This window comes from Lynx rufus, unplaced genomic scaffold, assembly GCF_022079265.1.
Source record: "Lynx rufus isolate CCGP_SWC_20201006 ecotype Redwood Valley unplaced genomic scaffold, mLynRuf1.p SCAF_2, whole genome shotgun sequence".
Taxonomy (NCBI): domain Eukaryota; kingdom Metazoa; phylum Chordata; class Mammalia; order Carnivora; family Felidae; genus Lynx; species Lynx rufus.
In genome coordinates this window covers 137,170,748-137,188,910 of record NW_025814834.1, presented here as the reverse complement: position 1 = coordinate 137,188,910, position 18,163 = coordinate 137,170,748, and the positions used below count along the sequence as shown (strand labels likewise).

General features: G+C 36.2%; 1 protein-coding gene across 2 annotated transcripts in view; it reads left to right on the top strand.

Annotated features, from left to right (window-relative positions):
* The window catches only part of AGL (amylo-alpha-1, 6-glucosidase, 4-alpha-glucanotransferase), an 82,801-nt gene extending 72,954 nt beyond the window's left edge, over positions 1 to 9,847 (top strand). The window contains exons 31-34 of one of the 2 annotated variants that reach the window (XM_047084063.1): positions 600 to 697; positions 3,682 to 3,769; positions 3,883 to 4,016; positions 9,655 to 9,847. In XM_047084063.1, coding sequence (XP_046940019.1) covers positions 600 to 697; positions 3,682 to 3,769; positions 3,883 to 4,016; positions 9,655 to 9,772 — 438 coding nt within the window. In that variant the 3' untranslated portion in view covers positions 9,773 to 9,847. Of the gene's footprint in view, positions 1 to 599; positions 698 to 3,681; positions 3,770 to 3,882; positions 4,017 to 9,654 lie in introns of those variants that run through there. The other variant, XM_047084064.1, reaches the window with a different exon arrangement.
* The last annotated feature ends 8,316 nt before the right edge of the window (positions 9,848 to 18,163 follow it).

Here is an 18,163-nt window from a genome sequence, read left to right as displayed (position 1 = left end):
GAACTATAAATTATAGTAGAATAAAAGCTGCAAAAAAAGAATAAAAAATGCAAAGGTACATAAAGATAGCTTCTACTCAATGTGCATTTGATTTCATTTAACCATTACAATAAATGCAGATTCTTAGCCACCAGTGTTTTCTCTCCTCCATATCACAAGTACATTTACTTGTGCTGTTAGAGTGTAAGTCATTCTGTATTTTACTATGACCCCAAAAGCAAAAAATGACTACCAGATATACTTAAAGGAAGCTATTGCAAACATCCTGAAAAATGAATTAGATGGGTTTAAGTGTGTTCTGCCTTCATTGTAGCTGAGGCAGCTTCCTTTTGGAGCTCATAACTTTCTTAAAATGACACAAGGAAATAATCACATCTAACAGCTTTGCTCATTTCTAAGGCCAAGAGCAGCACACCCACATCAGCCCCATAGCATTAGATCCGGTTAAGCTTCTGCACTTGAAATGAGTTCTGACGCACACTGTGTTTTTAAACCGTTTTCATTTCTGAGTTTATGAATAGTTTATGTTCCACTGTGGGTGGAAACTAATTCTTTTGTGATCTTAAAAAGTTTGAATATTCACTTTTGATATTCATTAGGCCCCTGAGCTCTTTACTGCAGAAAAGGCATGGAAAGCTTTGGAGATTGCAGAAAAAAAATTGCTTGGTCCCCTTGGCATGAAAACTTTGGATCCAGAGTAAGTTGGAGTATAAATATTAAGAATATTATTCATATTATATTTAATATATAATTATATTTATATTTAATCTTGGCATGAAAACTTTGGAACCCCAAGTACGTTGGAGTGTAAGTATTAAGAATGTTGTTGTTGGGGCACCTGGGTGGCGCAGTCGGTTAAGCGTCTGACTTCAGCCAGGTCACGATCTCGCGGTCCGTGGGTTCGAGCCCCGCGTCAGGCTCTGGGCTGATGGCTCAGAGCCTGGAGCCTGTTTCCGATTCTGTGTCTCTCTCTCTCTCGGCCCCTCCCCCGTTCATGCTCTGTCTCTCTCTGTCCCAAAAATAAATAAAAAACGTTGAAAAAAAAAAAAAAAAGAATGTTGTTGTTGGGGCGCCTGGGTGGCTCAGTCAGTTGAGCATCCGACTTCGGCTCAGGTCATGATCTCACAGCTTGTGAATTCGAGCCCTGCATCAGGCTCTGTGCTGACAGCCCGGAGCCTGGAGCCCGCTTTGGATTCTGTGCCGCCCTCTCTCTGTCCCAACCCACTCGCATTCTGTCTCTGTCTCTCTCAAAAATAAAAAAATGTTAAAAAAAAAAAAAATGTTGTTGTTGATGTTTATATTGCATCAACCATAATTTTTTTGCTTGTCAGTAAACTCTAAAATTGTATTCAAACTGAGTTTTTAAGAACACCATCTGTATCTTCATTAAACATCAGTGTTCACAATGCTTGTCCTATATTTAATAATCAATAAGTTTTATGTTTATAAAACTAATATGTCATGAATATTTCCTAATGTTTACTTTTTCTAATTGTAGAAGTAATACATGATTATTGTGAACATTGGAAGTATAGACATATTGTCTCCTCAAAGACAGTCTTTAAAATTTTCCAAGTTATTACCCCTAGCAGTTCCCTCCATATTTCTTTTTTTTTTTTTTTAATTTTTGATTAGTTTATTTATTTTGAGAGAGAGAGAGCAAGTGTGAGTGGTGGAGGGGCAGAGAGAGGGAATCCCAAGCAGGCTCTGCATTGTCAGCACAGAGCCCAACTCGAGGCTCGGTCTCACAAACTGCAAAATCATGACCTGAGCCGAAATCAGGAGTCAGACATTCAACCGACTGAGCCACCCAGGCATCCCTGCTCCCATATTACTAAATAATGTGTGTATGCAGTTGTTTCTTGATTTTTTTATTAAAAAAAATTTTTTTTAACATTTATTTATTATTGAGAGACACAGAACATGAGCAGGGGAGAGGCCAAGAGATGGAAATACACAGCATCTGAAACAGGCTCCAGGCTCTGAGCTGTCAGCACAGAGCCCAACACGGGGCTCGAACTCACAAACTGCAAGATCATGACCTGAGCCAAAGTCGGATGCTTAACCAACTGAGCCACCCAGGTGCCCCTGTTTCTTGATTTTTTTTTTTAAATATTAGACACTATTTGGTTATTTCTTGTGTTAACAGATGAGGATTTAACTCTATCCTCACCACCAACCATTTCCATCCTTTCTGTGTAATTACCCCACTATTTTTATTTTAACCAATAACCGATTTTGTTTTTACTTTATGATTATGTGTTTATGTCATTTTACGTTTCTTTTCTTTTCCAACTTTTGTTTCTTCTTGAGTTTCTAATGGCCTCCCTGTTTGTCTTCTGCGATTTTCCTTTAAAGTTTGATGCCCAAAATTAATTTGCTTTCTATATCAATAGGTGACAGAGTTCCATTTCTATATAATACCCTCACCTTTGTAGAATTTTCCTAATTTACTATGTACTCATTTCAATCTTGAGATGCAGACTTTTTGTATGTGTGCTTATCCATATTCTGAAGTGTTCTCCACATTTTCAGACGTGTTACAAACCAATGATCAAGACTAAAACCCACAGTTAAAGCCTACTCATTTGAAATAAGTAAATAAATAAATAAGCTTACTCAGGTGGCAAGTTCTGTCTCTCACTAAAAGAAAAAAAAAAGAAAAGTAATAATTAAACTGAGTATAGATAACTATCTTGTATTTGTCACAATAAGCTTGTAATACTTTGTTTAGTTTATAACTGTGTATAAATTTTCTGTGTCCATTTGGTTACTATTTGTAATGATAATGTACTAAATTTAATTACTTTTTAATTAGTACTTTTAATGTACTAATTTTAATTACTATTTGTAATGATAATGTACTAATTTTAATTACTTTAACTTACTGGAGAAGTTTAAAAAACAATCTTTCCAAGGTACCTGGGTGGCTCATCGGTTAAGTGTCAGACTTCATCTCAGGTCATGATCTCTCACTTTGCGAGTTCGAGCCCCACATTGGGCTCCGTGCTGACAGCTCAGAGCTTGGAACCTGGTTCGGATTTTGTGTCTCCCTCCCTTTCTGCCCCTACCCTACTCATGCTCTATCCCCCCCCTCTCTCTCTCAAAAATAAATAATTGTTAAAAAAAATTTTTTTAAACAATCTTTCCAATATATAATATTTATATTATATTTAATAAAATCTCTTTAATGTTTGTTAATTTATTTTGTATATATTTTAATTATAATAAGTGTATTAGAAGCTTAGTGAAATAATTGAATTTAACCAATATTTAGTGTTAGACTAACTCCTTGAAGGCAAGATACCTGAATACTTTATATTTTTTTGTATTAGCCAGTAAGTATTTGTTAATCATTCCCTCACACAGTATTAAAGTATTCTGGGGGTGCCTGGCTGGGCTTAATCAGTAGAGAATGTGACTCTTGATCTTGGGGTTGTGAGTTCAAGCCCCATGGTGAGCAGAGAGTTTACTTAAAAATAAATAAATAAACAAACAAACAAATAAATCTTTTAAAATGAGTTGTAAAAAAAAGACATTCTGAGCCCAGTATACACTAATCTAAGGTTAATAGATTTGGAAGACAAAATAACTTGATTATTTATTTTACCTCTGCTATTGAAAAATCTTTCTTATGTAATGTGTGATCTTTTTCTAACCTAAATTTCAATAATTTTGCAGTGATATGGTTTACTGTGGTATTTATGACAACGCCTTAGACAATGACAACTACAATCTTGCTAAAGGTTTCAATTATCACCAAGGACCTGTAAGAATTTCATTTCTCTTTCCAGAATTTTCAGCTTAAGTTATTTTTCAAATAACTTTATAAATATTCACAGCTCTTTTTTTTTTCCTTTACTTTTAAATCATCTTTTTTAGGAGTGGCTATGGCCAGTTGGCTATTTTCTTCGTGCAAAATTATATTTTTCCAAATTGATGGGTCCAGAGGCTAATGCAAAGACTGTGTTTTTGGTTAAAAATGTTCTTTCCCGGCATTATGTTCACCTTGAGAGGTAAGTTGTTGGGCAGCATGTAATTCCCATAACAGTATTTAGTCAATTTATTAGATATTAGGTAAATAACAGCTCCTAGAATTAGTTTCTGTATACTCTAGGTACCCCAATGAAATCTGAAAGCTTTACTCTTATTTAACATGACAAATTCAATGATGTAATTTCACCTTCTTTTAATTATTTTAGGTTGTTATTTATTTTGATTTGAAGACTTGATATTGTGTGATTTATACATGTCAAATAGTCTGATTTTTTAAATTTCATGGATATTTTTGGGTATGGTTAGAACAGAATAAATAAAAAAAACTAAAAGTTCTCAGCCTGGGCATTTTGAGTTAGCTGATTTAAAGATTTATGTGGTTGCCAGAGGGGAGGTAGGTGGAGGGATGGGTGAAATAGATAAAGAGAATTAGAGTACACTTATCCTCATGAGCACCCAAGAAATGTATAGAATGGGTCATTATGTTGTACACCTGAAACTAATGTAACACTGTATGTTAAAACTTTTTAAATGTAGAATAATTTGAAAAAATAAACAAAATCAGAATAACTTAAAAAAATAAAGATATATCAATAAATAATTTTCAGAAATGCTTTATTATAGGGGCACCTGGGTGGCTCAGTTGGTTAAGCATTTGACTCTTGATTTTGGCTCAGGTCATGCTCTCATGGTTCATGGGATCGAGCCCCGTGTCAGGCTCTGCACTGACAGATTCTCTCTTCCCTCTTTCTCTGCCTCTCCTTCTCTCTCTGCCCCTCCTTCTGTCTCTCTTGATAAATAAGTAAACATGTTTTTATATTTATTATACTTATTATACTTATTATAATTAAAGTATCAAGGTTGGTCTTTTGACTGTTATCTCAAACCCATTTGTCACCTCCTTTGTCCGAATTATTGGAGATAAATAGTGTCAGAGTTATGTGTCTTTATAAGATGATACAAAGATAGTTGAAAGCTAGCTTAATTTCCCAAATTCTAGATTAAACCTAAATACAGGCATGCCTCAGAGATGGTGTGGGTTCAGTTCCAGACCACCTCAATAAAGCAAAAATCACAATAAAGGAAGTCAAATGAATTTTTTGGTTTCCCAGTGAATGTCAAAGTTACATTTATACTGTACAGCAGTCATTAAATATGCAATAACATAATGTCTAAAAAAAACAATGTACATACCTTAAGTTAAAAATATTTTAGGGGCGCCTGGGTGGCGCAGTCGGTTAAGCGTCCGACTTCAGCCAGGTCACGATCTCGCGGTCCGTGAGTTCGAGCCCTGCGTCAGGCTCTGGGCTGATGGCTCAGAGCCTGGAGCCTGTTTCCGATTCTGTGTCTCCCTCTCTCTCTGCCCCTCCCCCGTTCATGATCTGTCTCTCTCTGTCCCAAAAATAAATAAACGTTGAAAAAAAAAATTATAAAAAAAATATTTTATTGGGGCACCTGGGTGGCTCAGTCGGTTAAGTGTCCAACTTCAGCTCAGGTCATGATCTTGCAGTCCATGAGTTCAAGCCCCGCATTGGAATCTGTGCTGACAGCTCAGAGCCTGAAGTGTGTTTCAGATTCTGTGTCTCCCTCTGTCTCTGCCCCTCCCTCACTCACGCTCTGTCTCTCTGTCTCTGAGAAATGAATAAACCTTAAAAAATTTTTTTTAAAAATTTATTGCTGGGGTGCCTGGGTGGCTCAGTCAGTTAAGCATCTGACTTCGGCTCAAGTCCTGATCTCGCAGTTCGGTTCATGAGTTTGAGCCCCGTGTCAGGCTCTGTGCTGACAACTCAAAGCCTAGAGAGCCTGCTTCAGATTCTGTCTTTCCCTCTCTGCCCCTCCCCCACTCTCTCTCACTCTGAAAAATAAACGTTAAAAAAATTTAATATTTTATTGCTAAAATATGCTGATTATCATCTGAGCTTTCAGCAAGTCATAGTCACTGACCACAGATCACCATAACAAATACAGGAATAATGAATAAGTTTGAAATATTGTGTGACATACCGAAATGTTACACAGATACCAAGTGAGCAAATGCTGTTGGAAAAAATGGTGCCAGTAGACTTGCTTGATGCTGGGTTGCCACAAACCTTCAATTTGTAAAAAACAGTGTCTACAAAGTGCGGTAAAGCAAAGCTCAGTAAAACAAGGTATGGCTGTATATATACAGCTTATTGCTCAGAATTATTATGCATAAACAACATTAATGTTCTCTCCTTTATTACAAGAGCATGAGGGACTTCCATCATCACCATGAATGTCGTGTCAAGCTTTCTTTTTTTTCAGTTTGTTTTTGTTAGCTTGGATGTAGTCACAGAAAACCCAATCCTGCCAGAATTCTTGTACCTCATCTAGAAACTGAGACTGAATCTGTGTGATGTGAACATTCTTATATTCTATCCTTTGTTGCCCCAGTTATTGCCACAGTATTTCTCATTGTTGCCACAGTATTTCTCATTGTTTGCATCTATTTTCTCTTTTTTTTCCCCTTTTGTCCATGAAAAGTAAGAGTATCTTACACTGCAGGGATCACTCTTCTACTTTACCTGTGATCCCATCCCTCCCACCTGTGTCCTGACTTTGCTCCAGTAATTATCCTTTCTTGGTATTCCACTTGATCCTTCCTTCTTAATCTAGAAAGATCAGCCCATCCTAAAGTAAAGTGCTTTCATACTGTTCCTGCCTCTAGCCCTGTCCTATCATTCTGTTTTCTTCTCAGCTCACTTCCTATAGGAGCAGCCTCAATCCTTTTGCTTTCTGACCCCTTTCCACCTTCAGTCTGGCTTTTGTTTTGCCCTCACCACTCTGGTGAAGCCACTCGACAAGATTCTTTCAGGTTCCCAGATCCCATGACTTCCTTTCAGTTCCCTTCTTTGACATTCCTATAATATTTGAAATTGTTGCTTTCTTCTTTTCATAAAAAACCCTATGCTATCCAGGGGCACCCAGCCGGCTCAGTCAGAAGAGCATGCGACTCTTGATCTTGGGGCCATGAGTAACCTACTCTCCACACTGTGCTATCCACTACCATGGGGTCTCGGCTCACCCTGCTTGCCCCAAGACATAGGTGACCTTTTGTCCTTCTCGGGCCTTACGATCCCACACTAAACCACACTTATGTGCGGATGCCCCCCTTGCACCATCTGGGCTCTGGGCCATTCCCACCCTTGGTATGAACTTCTTCATACCCTTCAGGTTCTGGCATCCCACCCTGTGCTGTTCCCACTACCCTTATGTCCTCTCCTCCCCAGTTGTGGTCACTGACCTCCTTTGTCCCACCTAATGACTTGAGGAATGAATTTCTTTCAGAAAGGAAGGAAAAGAAGACTTCTTTATACCAGTATGTATATGTTCCATGTTCTGGTTCCACATAACAATTGTGAGCAGTATATTATTGGTTCTATTAGCTTGTTTTGTTTAATTTCAATACTGTATTAGTTTGCTGACTCTGCTATGACAAAGCACTACAAAGTGAAAAGCTTAAATAAGGAACTTTATTGCCTCACGGTTCTAGAGGCCAGAAATTTGAAATCAAGGTGTTACTAGGGCCATGCTCCCTCTGAAGATGCTAGGGAAGGATCTCTCCCAGCCCTCTTTCCCAGCTTCTGATAATTCCTTGGCTTGTGGTAGCATAACTCCAATCTTCACATGACTTTCTCTCTGTGTGCATCTCTTGGTCCAAATTTCTCTAGGACACCAGTCAAATTGGATTAGGGGCCCGTCCTATTCCAGTGTGACCTCATCTTAACTAATTACATCTGTAACAACCCCATGTCCAAATAAGTTTACATTCTGAGGTACTGAGGGTTGGGACTTCAACATATGAATTTTGAGGAGGACACAGTTCAGCCTATTACAGATACCCTGGTACCTAACTTCAGTAATTTGGCATTTTACTCGGAAGAAACTTGAACACTTGGAAGCAAGTTTCTATATTTTGTACTTCTCTGTGATGGCTTTTTAAATATGGTACATAGCTGGTGTTATTATTATTAGTTATTATCGAAACTGTCTCCATATTTACTTAAGGGAATTATGTTTCCATACTTATGAAAAATTTAATGCCTACAGAAGAGTATAATGTAACATACACTCTTCACACAGCCATGAGTTACAATGTTATAATGGTGAAACAAACACATTCCCATAACCCAACTTTAAAAATGAAACAATACAGAATTCTGGATTTTTTAACTTTATGTTTCATGTTTAAGAGATTACACTAAAATTAAGAATAAAACTGAGGGACACCTGGGTGGCTTAGTTAGTTGAGCATCTGAGTCTTGATTTCTGCTCAGTTCATGATCTCACAGTTCATGAGATCAAGCCCCATTGTTGGGCTCTGAGCTGACAGCTGCAGCCTGCTTGGGATTTTCTCTTTCCTCTCTGCTTCTCTCACTCTCTCTCTCGATCAATAAATAAATAAACATTTTTTTAAAAGAGAATAAATTTGAGGGGCACCTGGCTGGCTCAGTTCCAAGACCATGCAGCTCTTGATCTCAAGGTTGTAAGTTCAAGCCCCATGTTGGGTGTAGAGATTACTTAAATAAATAAATAAAGTTAAAAAAAGAAAAAAGAAGAAGAAACTTGATATGGAAACAATACTGTGTTTTGATAATAAGGCCTGATAATTAGTTAACCTCTCTAAACCTCTTACCTGCTCTGTGAATACGGATGATTATGGTTCTTGCCTTTCAGGGTTGCTGTGAGCATTAAATGAGATAATGTACATAAGTCACTTAGTATTAGAACATAATAAATACTAACTGTATTATTCAGTAGAATGAGAGATTAGTATAGAAATTCATATTGGTTTTTTTTTGTTTTTTTTTTTTTTTTTTTGAGAGAGAGAGAATGCTAGCAGGGGAGAGGCGCAGAGGGAGAGAGAGAATCAGTCTTAAGCAGGCTCCTTTTTCAGTGCAAGCCAGATGCAGGGCTCGATCCCACAACTCTGGCATCGTGACCTGAGCCAAACTCAAGAATTGGATGCTCAACCGACTGAGCCACCCAGGTGCCACCAGATTTGTTTTTAATTGGCACTATTTTCCTAGTCATAGCTCTCAGCGTTTCTTCATTATTCTATATTAGTTTTATAATTTTGTCAAAATCTACATAATTACAATTTGAATTTCATAAACTTAATTTGAAAGTACTAAAATTAGACCTGAGAGGATATTTGTCACTCTGTATATGCTTAGAATGATAGTTTCTTCTGTTTTCTTTTTTTAATGTTTATTTTTGAGAGAGAGAGTGGGAAAGGGGCTGAGAGGGGGGGTACAGAGGATCTGAAGCAGGCTCTGCCCTGACAGCAATGAGCCCCATATGGGGCTCAAACTCACCAACCATGAGATCATGACCTGAGCCGAAGTCAGGCACTCAACCAACTGAGCCACCCAGGCACCCCCTGTTTTTAATACATAAAAGGAATCCTTTGTGTTTGAAGGTCTTAAATCCCAAACACTGAATATCAAAGAATAATTTTAATCTAAATTCTTTATACATAGATCTTTAGAATATCCTGTTTTATTTTGTAGCAAATGACTATATATGGTTGTTTTTCTGTACTAGCAAGGAAAACCACCAAGTTATTGCCTATTTTGTTAATCCAGACAAGATGTGTTAGATTGTATCTCATAAAATGTCTTTTCTTTCTTTAAGATCCCCTTGGAAAGGACTTCCTGAACTGACCAATGAGAATGGCCAATACTGTCCTTTCAGCTGTGAAACTCAAGCCTGGTCAATTGCTACTATTCTCGAAACGCTTTATGACTTATAGCTGATTCATGGATATGTATGAAGTATGCAATTACTTGTATTATGGAATGCAAGATCAAATATAATATAAAGGGTTTATATGCACAGGCTGAAATTATTTTAAAAATCTAATTTATATAATAATGATGCCCAATTAGGTAAGACTTTAAAAACAGTGATTTGTCTTTTTCCTTTCTTTTGTTTTGTTTTTAATGTACAGAGAGGTAGCTTTTGATTTGAATCAGGAAGAAAAACTATCATTACCAATGGGATGTTCTTTTGAATTCATGAAGTATTCCTTAATTGCCTAGAAATAAGAGTTTGAAATCCAGAGTTTGAAACAGAAAAGTCATGTAATCTTCCACTTGTACATAAGTGAAAATGAAGTATTAGAATGTAATAATGAAAGAAATGGAAAAGTATCTTCAAATTGTGGTATATATTTTCTTCAGTAATAATACATATTGATTATGCTGTGGTTAACTAATGTTCTCACCTTTTACTATATTATTCCTAGCACCTTCTACACTGCATTCGATAAATATTAACTGCATATTGACTCATGGAATTGTCTACCTACACTGTTATGTTCAGAAAGGATGTTCAGAACACAGATGTTCACTGTGTGGTTTTTTTTCACTAGAATACTAATATGTTTTTAATATAATGAATGCCATAATTTGCTTATGTTAATGATGCATAGGATATATGAAAAAACACAAGCATTTAAGAATTTATTTCCTAAAAATAGTTTTGTAAAATTAATCTTGAGTACGAGTTTCCTACTATGAGATGGTTCACATTCTCAAAATGCACATTGTTGGGCATATTTATGAGAACTTTAAAGAAAAACATGCTATATTAATTTTCTAAAACTTAACAATTATTTTTAGTTTGTGTGCAAAAATGTATTGATAGATCATAGCAGATACTAGTTTCCTATTAACTAAAACCTACATTGACAAGTTTAGCACTGAGAAAAATCTTGGTATAATAAAAATATAGATATGAATTTAGTAGTTCTCTTGAATTCAATAGAATCATTTGAAAAGTTTTTCATGACCTTAAATCCAAAAAGTCATAAAAGGAAAAAAGGTTTTTAACATTTATATGAGTTAATATTTTTGAATAATACTTATTCTCTAGATGGATTTTTTTTATTGTTTACTATTTTTGTCTCAAGAAAACACTTAAATCAGATCGTTACACTTTTAGTTGAAAGAAAATAGTTGCAAAAATCCTTTCATCACTATTTAATATTCACTGGTATATTTATAGCTAATAAAATAATGGTACAGTAATACTTTTCTCAGTTAAAGATAACATACCCAACCATCTTAAGTATGATTAAGAAATAAAAATAAGAAAAGAAAGTAAACTAAAACTTTTAGGTAGTAAAAATCTATGAATACAGAAGATATCAAATACCCATGCTTAAAAGCTCATGTAACTTAATGTATACTGCACAGTCTTCTTCAAAATGGACTGTACTTTAGAAATAGTTTTAACTAGGGGCGCCTGGGTGGCTCAGTTGGTTGAACATCCGACTTCAGCTCAGGTCATGATCTCGCGGTTTGTGGAGTTCAAGCTCCATGTCCGACTCCATGCTGACAGCTCAGAGCCTGGAGCCTGCTTGGGATTCTGTGTCTCCCACTCTCTCTGCCCCTCCCCTGCTCACACTCTGTCTCTCTATCTCTCTCAAAAATAAAGAAACATTAGAAATTAAAATAAAAAGAAATAGTTTTAACTAGCTTGCTTTTTTGGTTTCCCAACCTAAAGCAGATTAAATCCTAGAAATTTAAGGAGAGTTGTGATATTAATCTGATCACTGTCTATAAATACATTCATTTCCAAGTTTCCCTTCCTTCTTCATTGCTCAATATATAACTTTCTCTAAGCTTTGCAGTTAAAAGGAATGACATTCCTTGAGAGAGAAAACCATTAGTTATCAAAGGTTGATGCAGTTATGTTGCTCTACTTTAACTTCTATATTAAAGATAGTAAGAAAAATAACTGAAAACCAATGTATTTAATAAAAGCAAGAAGTAACAGTTGACAATTAAATAGGATGAATGGATGGATGGATGGATGGATGGATGGATAGATAGGTAGGTAGGTAGATAGATAGATAGATAGATAGATAGATAGATAGATAAACAAGTTGAGAACTTCTAAAACATAACCATACTGGGTTGTAAGGCAATTCCCCACCTCAGTAATTTTTAAGGATATCATGTTGTACTAGAAAATTAAGTCGTTGATATTCCAATAAGGAATATTAGGGAAAGAACATTGTGATAATCTGCATGATCTTTTTTAAAGTTTAAGAAGGCATGTTAGACATTATTTTATCAAAGGTAGTTAAAATAATGGTTTTAGACTTTAGAGGCATAAATGTCATTTCACTAAAGAACATCTAAATAGAATGCTTCATTCCTGAATGATGTTGGATGATGTACCATTATATTATGTTTCGGCAATGGTTCTATGCCTTGGTTCCTCACTAATCCAGATCAATCTTACTCTTTAACATGAGAAGTAAGTTTGCCAGTAGAACCAGTATGCTGTGATAATTTAATGTTTCAAGGATAGTTGAGGAAACATTAGACCTGTCATCGTATCTGTGGACAATAAAACCTATGTGAATTGTAATCCATTTCTGATATGTCTTCAACTGCTACATCTAGTAAGAAATGTCATTTTTATGTCTGTGTGCCAAGAAAATAAAAATATTTTCTAAAGGACTATATTTTACTTTCATTCCATTATTTACCAGTTAACTGATCTTTTGATGCCACTACCATTTATTCAGGGCTTGCTTATTTTGGGTATTTATTTTTGGGTGTTTATTTTTTGCAGGATGTATGAGGGCAGAAAAAAAAAGAAGAATTTTAGGCTGTTTGGCAATGTATTTAATTAGCCAAGTTGAAATTAGGAGCAAAGCATACTTATTTTAAAATTTTGTTTTACTTACTTCTAAGAGACAGAGCATACGCAGGGAGAGGGAGACACAGAATCTGAAGCAGGCTCCAGGCTCTGAGCTGTCAGCACAGAGTGTGATGTGGGGCTCGAACTCACAAACTGTGAGATCATGACCTGAGCTGAAGTCAGGCACTTAACCAACTGAGACACCCAGGCACCCCAAAACATATTCTTGATATATAATTAGATTGGTTAGCAACTATACACTTTCCTGGTACTTCTTGAAACCTTTTACTCTACCATGAACTTTTTATTTACCTTTCATCAATTTGCTAAAAGGCAAATACCATAGGCTAGGATTGATATAATGTAGATGTGTGCTTCCTGCAGTGGCCAGAAAGATTGTTTCACTTTTAATTATAATATAAGAATAACACCTAGTGGGGTGCCTGGGGTGGCTCAGTCAGTTAAGCGTCTTGACTTTGGCTCAGGTCATAAGAGTTTGAGCCCACATCAGGCTCTGTGCTGACAGCTCAGAGCCTGGAGCCTGCTTCGGATTCTGTGTCTCCCTCTCTCTGTTTCAGCCCTGCTCATGCTCTGTCTCTGTCTCTCAAAAATAAATAAACATTAAAAATTTTTTAAAAAAGAATAACATCTAGTGACCAAAGTTGATCCATTTAGTCTTTGCCTTAATTACTTCATTTTTCCTGCAGATATATCTCTTTATCTTCAGATAAAAAATAATATAGAAATCCAAACTTCTATCAAACAGTTTTTATGAATGAATTTGTCAAACTGATCAATGTGCCAAAATAATAAACTGAAGCACATTGTTTAGTTTGGGTTTTTTTCCATTTGTATTAGCCTTGAACTATTAAGGAATACTGATACTTTATCATTTTGGCTACAGTTTTTTCTTAATATTTTCCTTGGGTTTTTTTTTTTTTTTTTTTTGGTTAGAAGTATTTTGTTTAACTTACAAAAAGCATTTGATTTTTCTTTAATCAAGTCTTTTCATGTTTATCTTTGTGAACTCTTCAATGTCTTCAAAATTTAATCAATTTCATTTAATAATTTAATAAGCTTTTTCTTCTGATTTAATATTTAGTGTTTTATAGCAGTGTCCAGTAATGAGGTGAGACATTACTTGGGTTTTTTCCAAATTGTTATATTCCAAACTCATGAATTGAATATGACTGGTAGTGATTCCTTTTTTCAATTATTTAATTTCTGGGATTTACTATTGAAATTATTTGTGCCGTTCACTCATTTAACTATTATAATATTTTGTTTTAATATTTTTAGAGTTATTTCTTGCCAATCCCCTACTCTCCTTTCTTAGAATCCTGTTTTATGTACCCTCTTTTGTTCTTTTTAAGTATTTCTACATATGTGAAAAGTATTCTCTTACTATTTTTACTAAACGTATACTCACACTGTAAGTTAATGTGATTAGAACTGGCATTTACAGTATTTAATCTCATCTAACAACATCCAAAAAAAATTTTTAGCTTGCTGAAATTCTTACTGATTTTTATGTTTTTTGTTGCTATTATGTACATAATCCATTTTGGTTCAACTTAACAGCCAATTAGTTGGAATAACAAATTCAGACTTGGGGCGCCTGGGTGATTCAGTTGGTTAAGCATCTGACTTTTGGTTTTGGCTCAGTTCGTGATCTCACTGTTCGTGAGATTGACCCCACAGCGCAGAGCCTGCTTGAGATTCTCTCTGTCACTTTCCCTGTGCCCTTCTGCCACTTGCTCACTCTCTCTCAAATAAATAAACATTAAAAAAAAAAAAAGAGTCATGCCCTAAATCACACAACACATAAATTACTGAACCAAGACTCCACCCTTAGTCTTCCTACTACAACTCCCAAAGATCCTCAAAATTGAAGGTTTCACAGTTCTTGCCATCATCCATCCATAGGTCAAGCATGGCTATTATCAGTTGCCACCTGATTATAGAAAGCATTAGATCTTGCTCTATTTAGGTCTGGACATAATCCCTTATCACCCGATCAAAATGCTGTATCTGCAGTCATCTGCCTTAATAAGGTAACTGATCTATTTCTGGCTAAATATTCAGACCCCAAGTGCCAAGCATTGGTTACATTACACAACTTGGATACATTTGCAAATATAAGTGTCCTATCAAGGTGAGGCAGAAAAAAGTCAGACAATAAGGATAAGAATGGTTAAGAGATGGCCAACTGTCAAAGTTGCTACATGAAAATTTTGGTAAGAAGTTAGAATTCACTCTCAGGCATGAAGAATACTAAAGGAAGCAGGCTATATCTATGGAAGTTTACCAACAAATATGGCACTTAACTCTGCAGATGTTCAGTGTTAACATTTATGGTAATTAATGATTTTTGAAAGTGCAAAACTAAGCACAAGTCTTATTAGACACCTTTTATTGTAACATAAAAGTGCTCCAAAAATGACTCATCTTAATTCCACATCACCTTCGATAGTTCACAGAAGTCTCACGTTTACCTGACTAGATTCTCATCAATTCCCCTCTTTCTGTTTGCACTCTTGTCTTATGCTCAGACTAATATAATAATTTCTTTGTTGGTCACAACTTACTTTGACTCTCATAGAACTATGAGGAAAATCTCTCTTGAACACTGATTATAACCCATCACTGCTCAGAGGACATTTGGGATCCTCTACAATCTGGCCCAATCTCTTTCCAGTCTTGGTGCAATGACACTTTGCTCTTTCCAAAGCTGATTACTTGCCTCTCTGAGCCTTTGTTTCTTCAACTGTAAACAAAGAATGATGGTAATACTTGGTGCTTGGGTGGCTTAGTCAGTTAAGCATCCGACTCTTGGTTTCTGCTCACGTCATGATTTCACGGTTTGTGAGTTTGAGCCCCACATTGGGCTCTGTGCTGACGTTGTGGAGCCTGCTTGGGATTCTCTCTCTCCCTTTCTCTGTGCACCTCCCAGCGAACCCTCTCTCAAAAATAAATAAATATAAAATAAAATAAATACATAAATAAAATAAAAAATAAATATAAAATTAAATACATAAATAAAATAAATATATATATAATATACATATTATATATATTTTTTAAATTCTTTTATCCTTTAAAAAAAGAATAACAGTAATACCTACCCTATAGAGAAGTAAAGATTCATGAAGGCAACCCATGGTATATCAGGATTAAGTATGACAGCATGTGGGGCATTGGGGTGGCTCAGTGGGTTAAACATCTGACTCTTGATTTCAGCTCAGGTCATGATCGCAGGGTCATGGGATTGAGCCCCGAGTCAGCCTCCATGCTGGGCATGGAACCTGCATAAGATTCTCTGTCTCCCTCTCCCTCTACCCCTCTCCCATTCATGCTCATGCTCTCTCTCAAAAAAAAAAAAAAAAGATTGATGGCATGTGACAGAACCCAAATGACAGTGCCCTACATGAGATTGAGGTGCAGAGGTGTGCAATCCAAAGCTGATACACTGGTTCCATGGTCATCAGGAACCAAGGCTAGCAACTACTGGACAAAGTACATTCTATCATTTCTCAGGTATAAAGTGAGCTCATTGTCTCCTAGATATGAGCAGAGGTGTACAATAATCTATTCACTTATTTTAATCAGTGGTTTCTCCAAATTATTTTTTCTCTTGACTTTCCAAAGCTTGATCTTGGGAAAACAAGAAGTCAAAGTTCATATTGTCTAAATTCATTGCAAATTTTATGGCTTGGTTGAAATAAGAACAAATTTTATAATTAATAATTTTATATTTAAATTTTTAAAATGTATTTAACACATTAAATTTTAAAGACACATGTCCACTTATACATGGATTTTTTTTAAGTACAGTACTTTAAACGTATTTCTCTTTTTTTTTCTAAAGGTTATATATTTTTGAGAGAAAAAGAGAGTGCATGCAGGGGAGGAGCAAAGAGAGAGGCAGAGAGAGAGAGAATCCCAAACAAGCTCCACACTGTCAGTGCAGAGCCCACTGCAGGGCTTGAACTCAGGAGCCCTTGAACTCAGATTATGACCTGAGCCAAAGTCAGACACTTAGCTGACTGAGCCACCCAGGAGCCCCTTCTCTTATTATTTCTTAATAACATTTTCTTTCCTCTAGCTTACTTTATTGTAAGAATACTGTAGATAACATATATAACATACAAAATATGTGTTAACTATTTATGTTATCAGTAAGGCTTCCCATCAACAGGAGGCTATTAGTAGTTAAGATTTTGGGGAATCATGGGGGCCCTGGGTGACTCAACTGGTTGAGTGTCCAACTTCAGCTCAGGACATGTTCTCATGGTTTGTGGGTTTAAGCCCCACTCAGGCTCTCTGCTGTCAGCAAACAACCCGCTTCAGATTGTCTGCCCTGCCCGCCCCCCTGCCCCTCCCCTGCTCACATTCTCTCTCTCTCTCTCTCTCTCTCTCTCTCTCTCTCTCTCAAAACTAACATTTAAAAATTAAAAAATATATATTTGGGGGAGTCAAAAAGTCATATGCAGCTTTTTGACTGCGCAAGGGATTGGCATCCTAACCCCTTTGTTGTACAAGGGTCACAGTTGTACTTGAGCTACACACTTAACAACTCTTGCTGCACACTTAAAATTTATGCACTTTTCTTTCTGTGGGTTAGAGATCAATAAAAAGTCTCCCCACCTCTGCCATAAAAACCTTTACAGAGCCCTTGTATTCTTTCAATTGCAATTGAACTTACATTTTGTGCTTTACCACTTAAGGTTTTTGAGACCATCTACTGTGTGAAGTAGTCTTTGTTTTTATTTATGCTAAATTTATGCTTATAGAATTATTACTCAGTTTGATCCGTAAACCTGTTTGTCCTAATTATATTTATATAATTAGCTTGAGTTTTATATAGGCTTCTAGCATATCCTAAGTCTTTTCATCTGTAATCAGTTCTCTCTCTTTCTCTCTCTCTCTCTGTCATGTGTGCGCGCACACACACACACCCCTTTTTATACATTTCTTTAAAAAAATTAGGACCTAAGTGCTTTATCCAATGTTACACAGATGTAACATTGCCTAGTTCAGAGATCTTTTTCCCATAATTCTACCATATAAGAAAAGAGCTGGGTGCCTCTGGGCAACTTCCCTGATGAATGCTGCCATTTGCCCTCTTGTGACAACAGAGGGTTCTATGTCATTTGGACAAAGGTATAAAATCGACCCTATGGTGGAGAGGTCATGGAATTCAAGAAAGTTAGAATTCACATCAAAACAATATGAGCATTTATTTAAAGTAGTATTTGACTTCTATGGAACATGGTAATTCTTTTATATTCTAAACAGAACTCCTCAGTTAAAAAGCACTAGTCATTTCTTAGGGTGCCTGCATGGCTCAGACGGTAAAGTAAGCATCAGAATTCGGCTCAGGTCATGATCTCACAGTTTGTGGGTTTGAGCCCCAGGTCAGGTTCTGTGCTGACAGATCAGAGCCTAGGTCCTGCTTCGGATTCTGTGTCTCATTCTCTCTCTG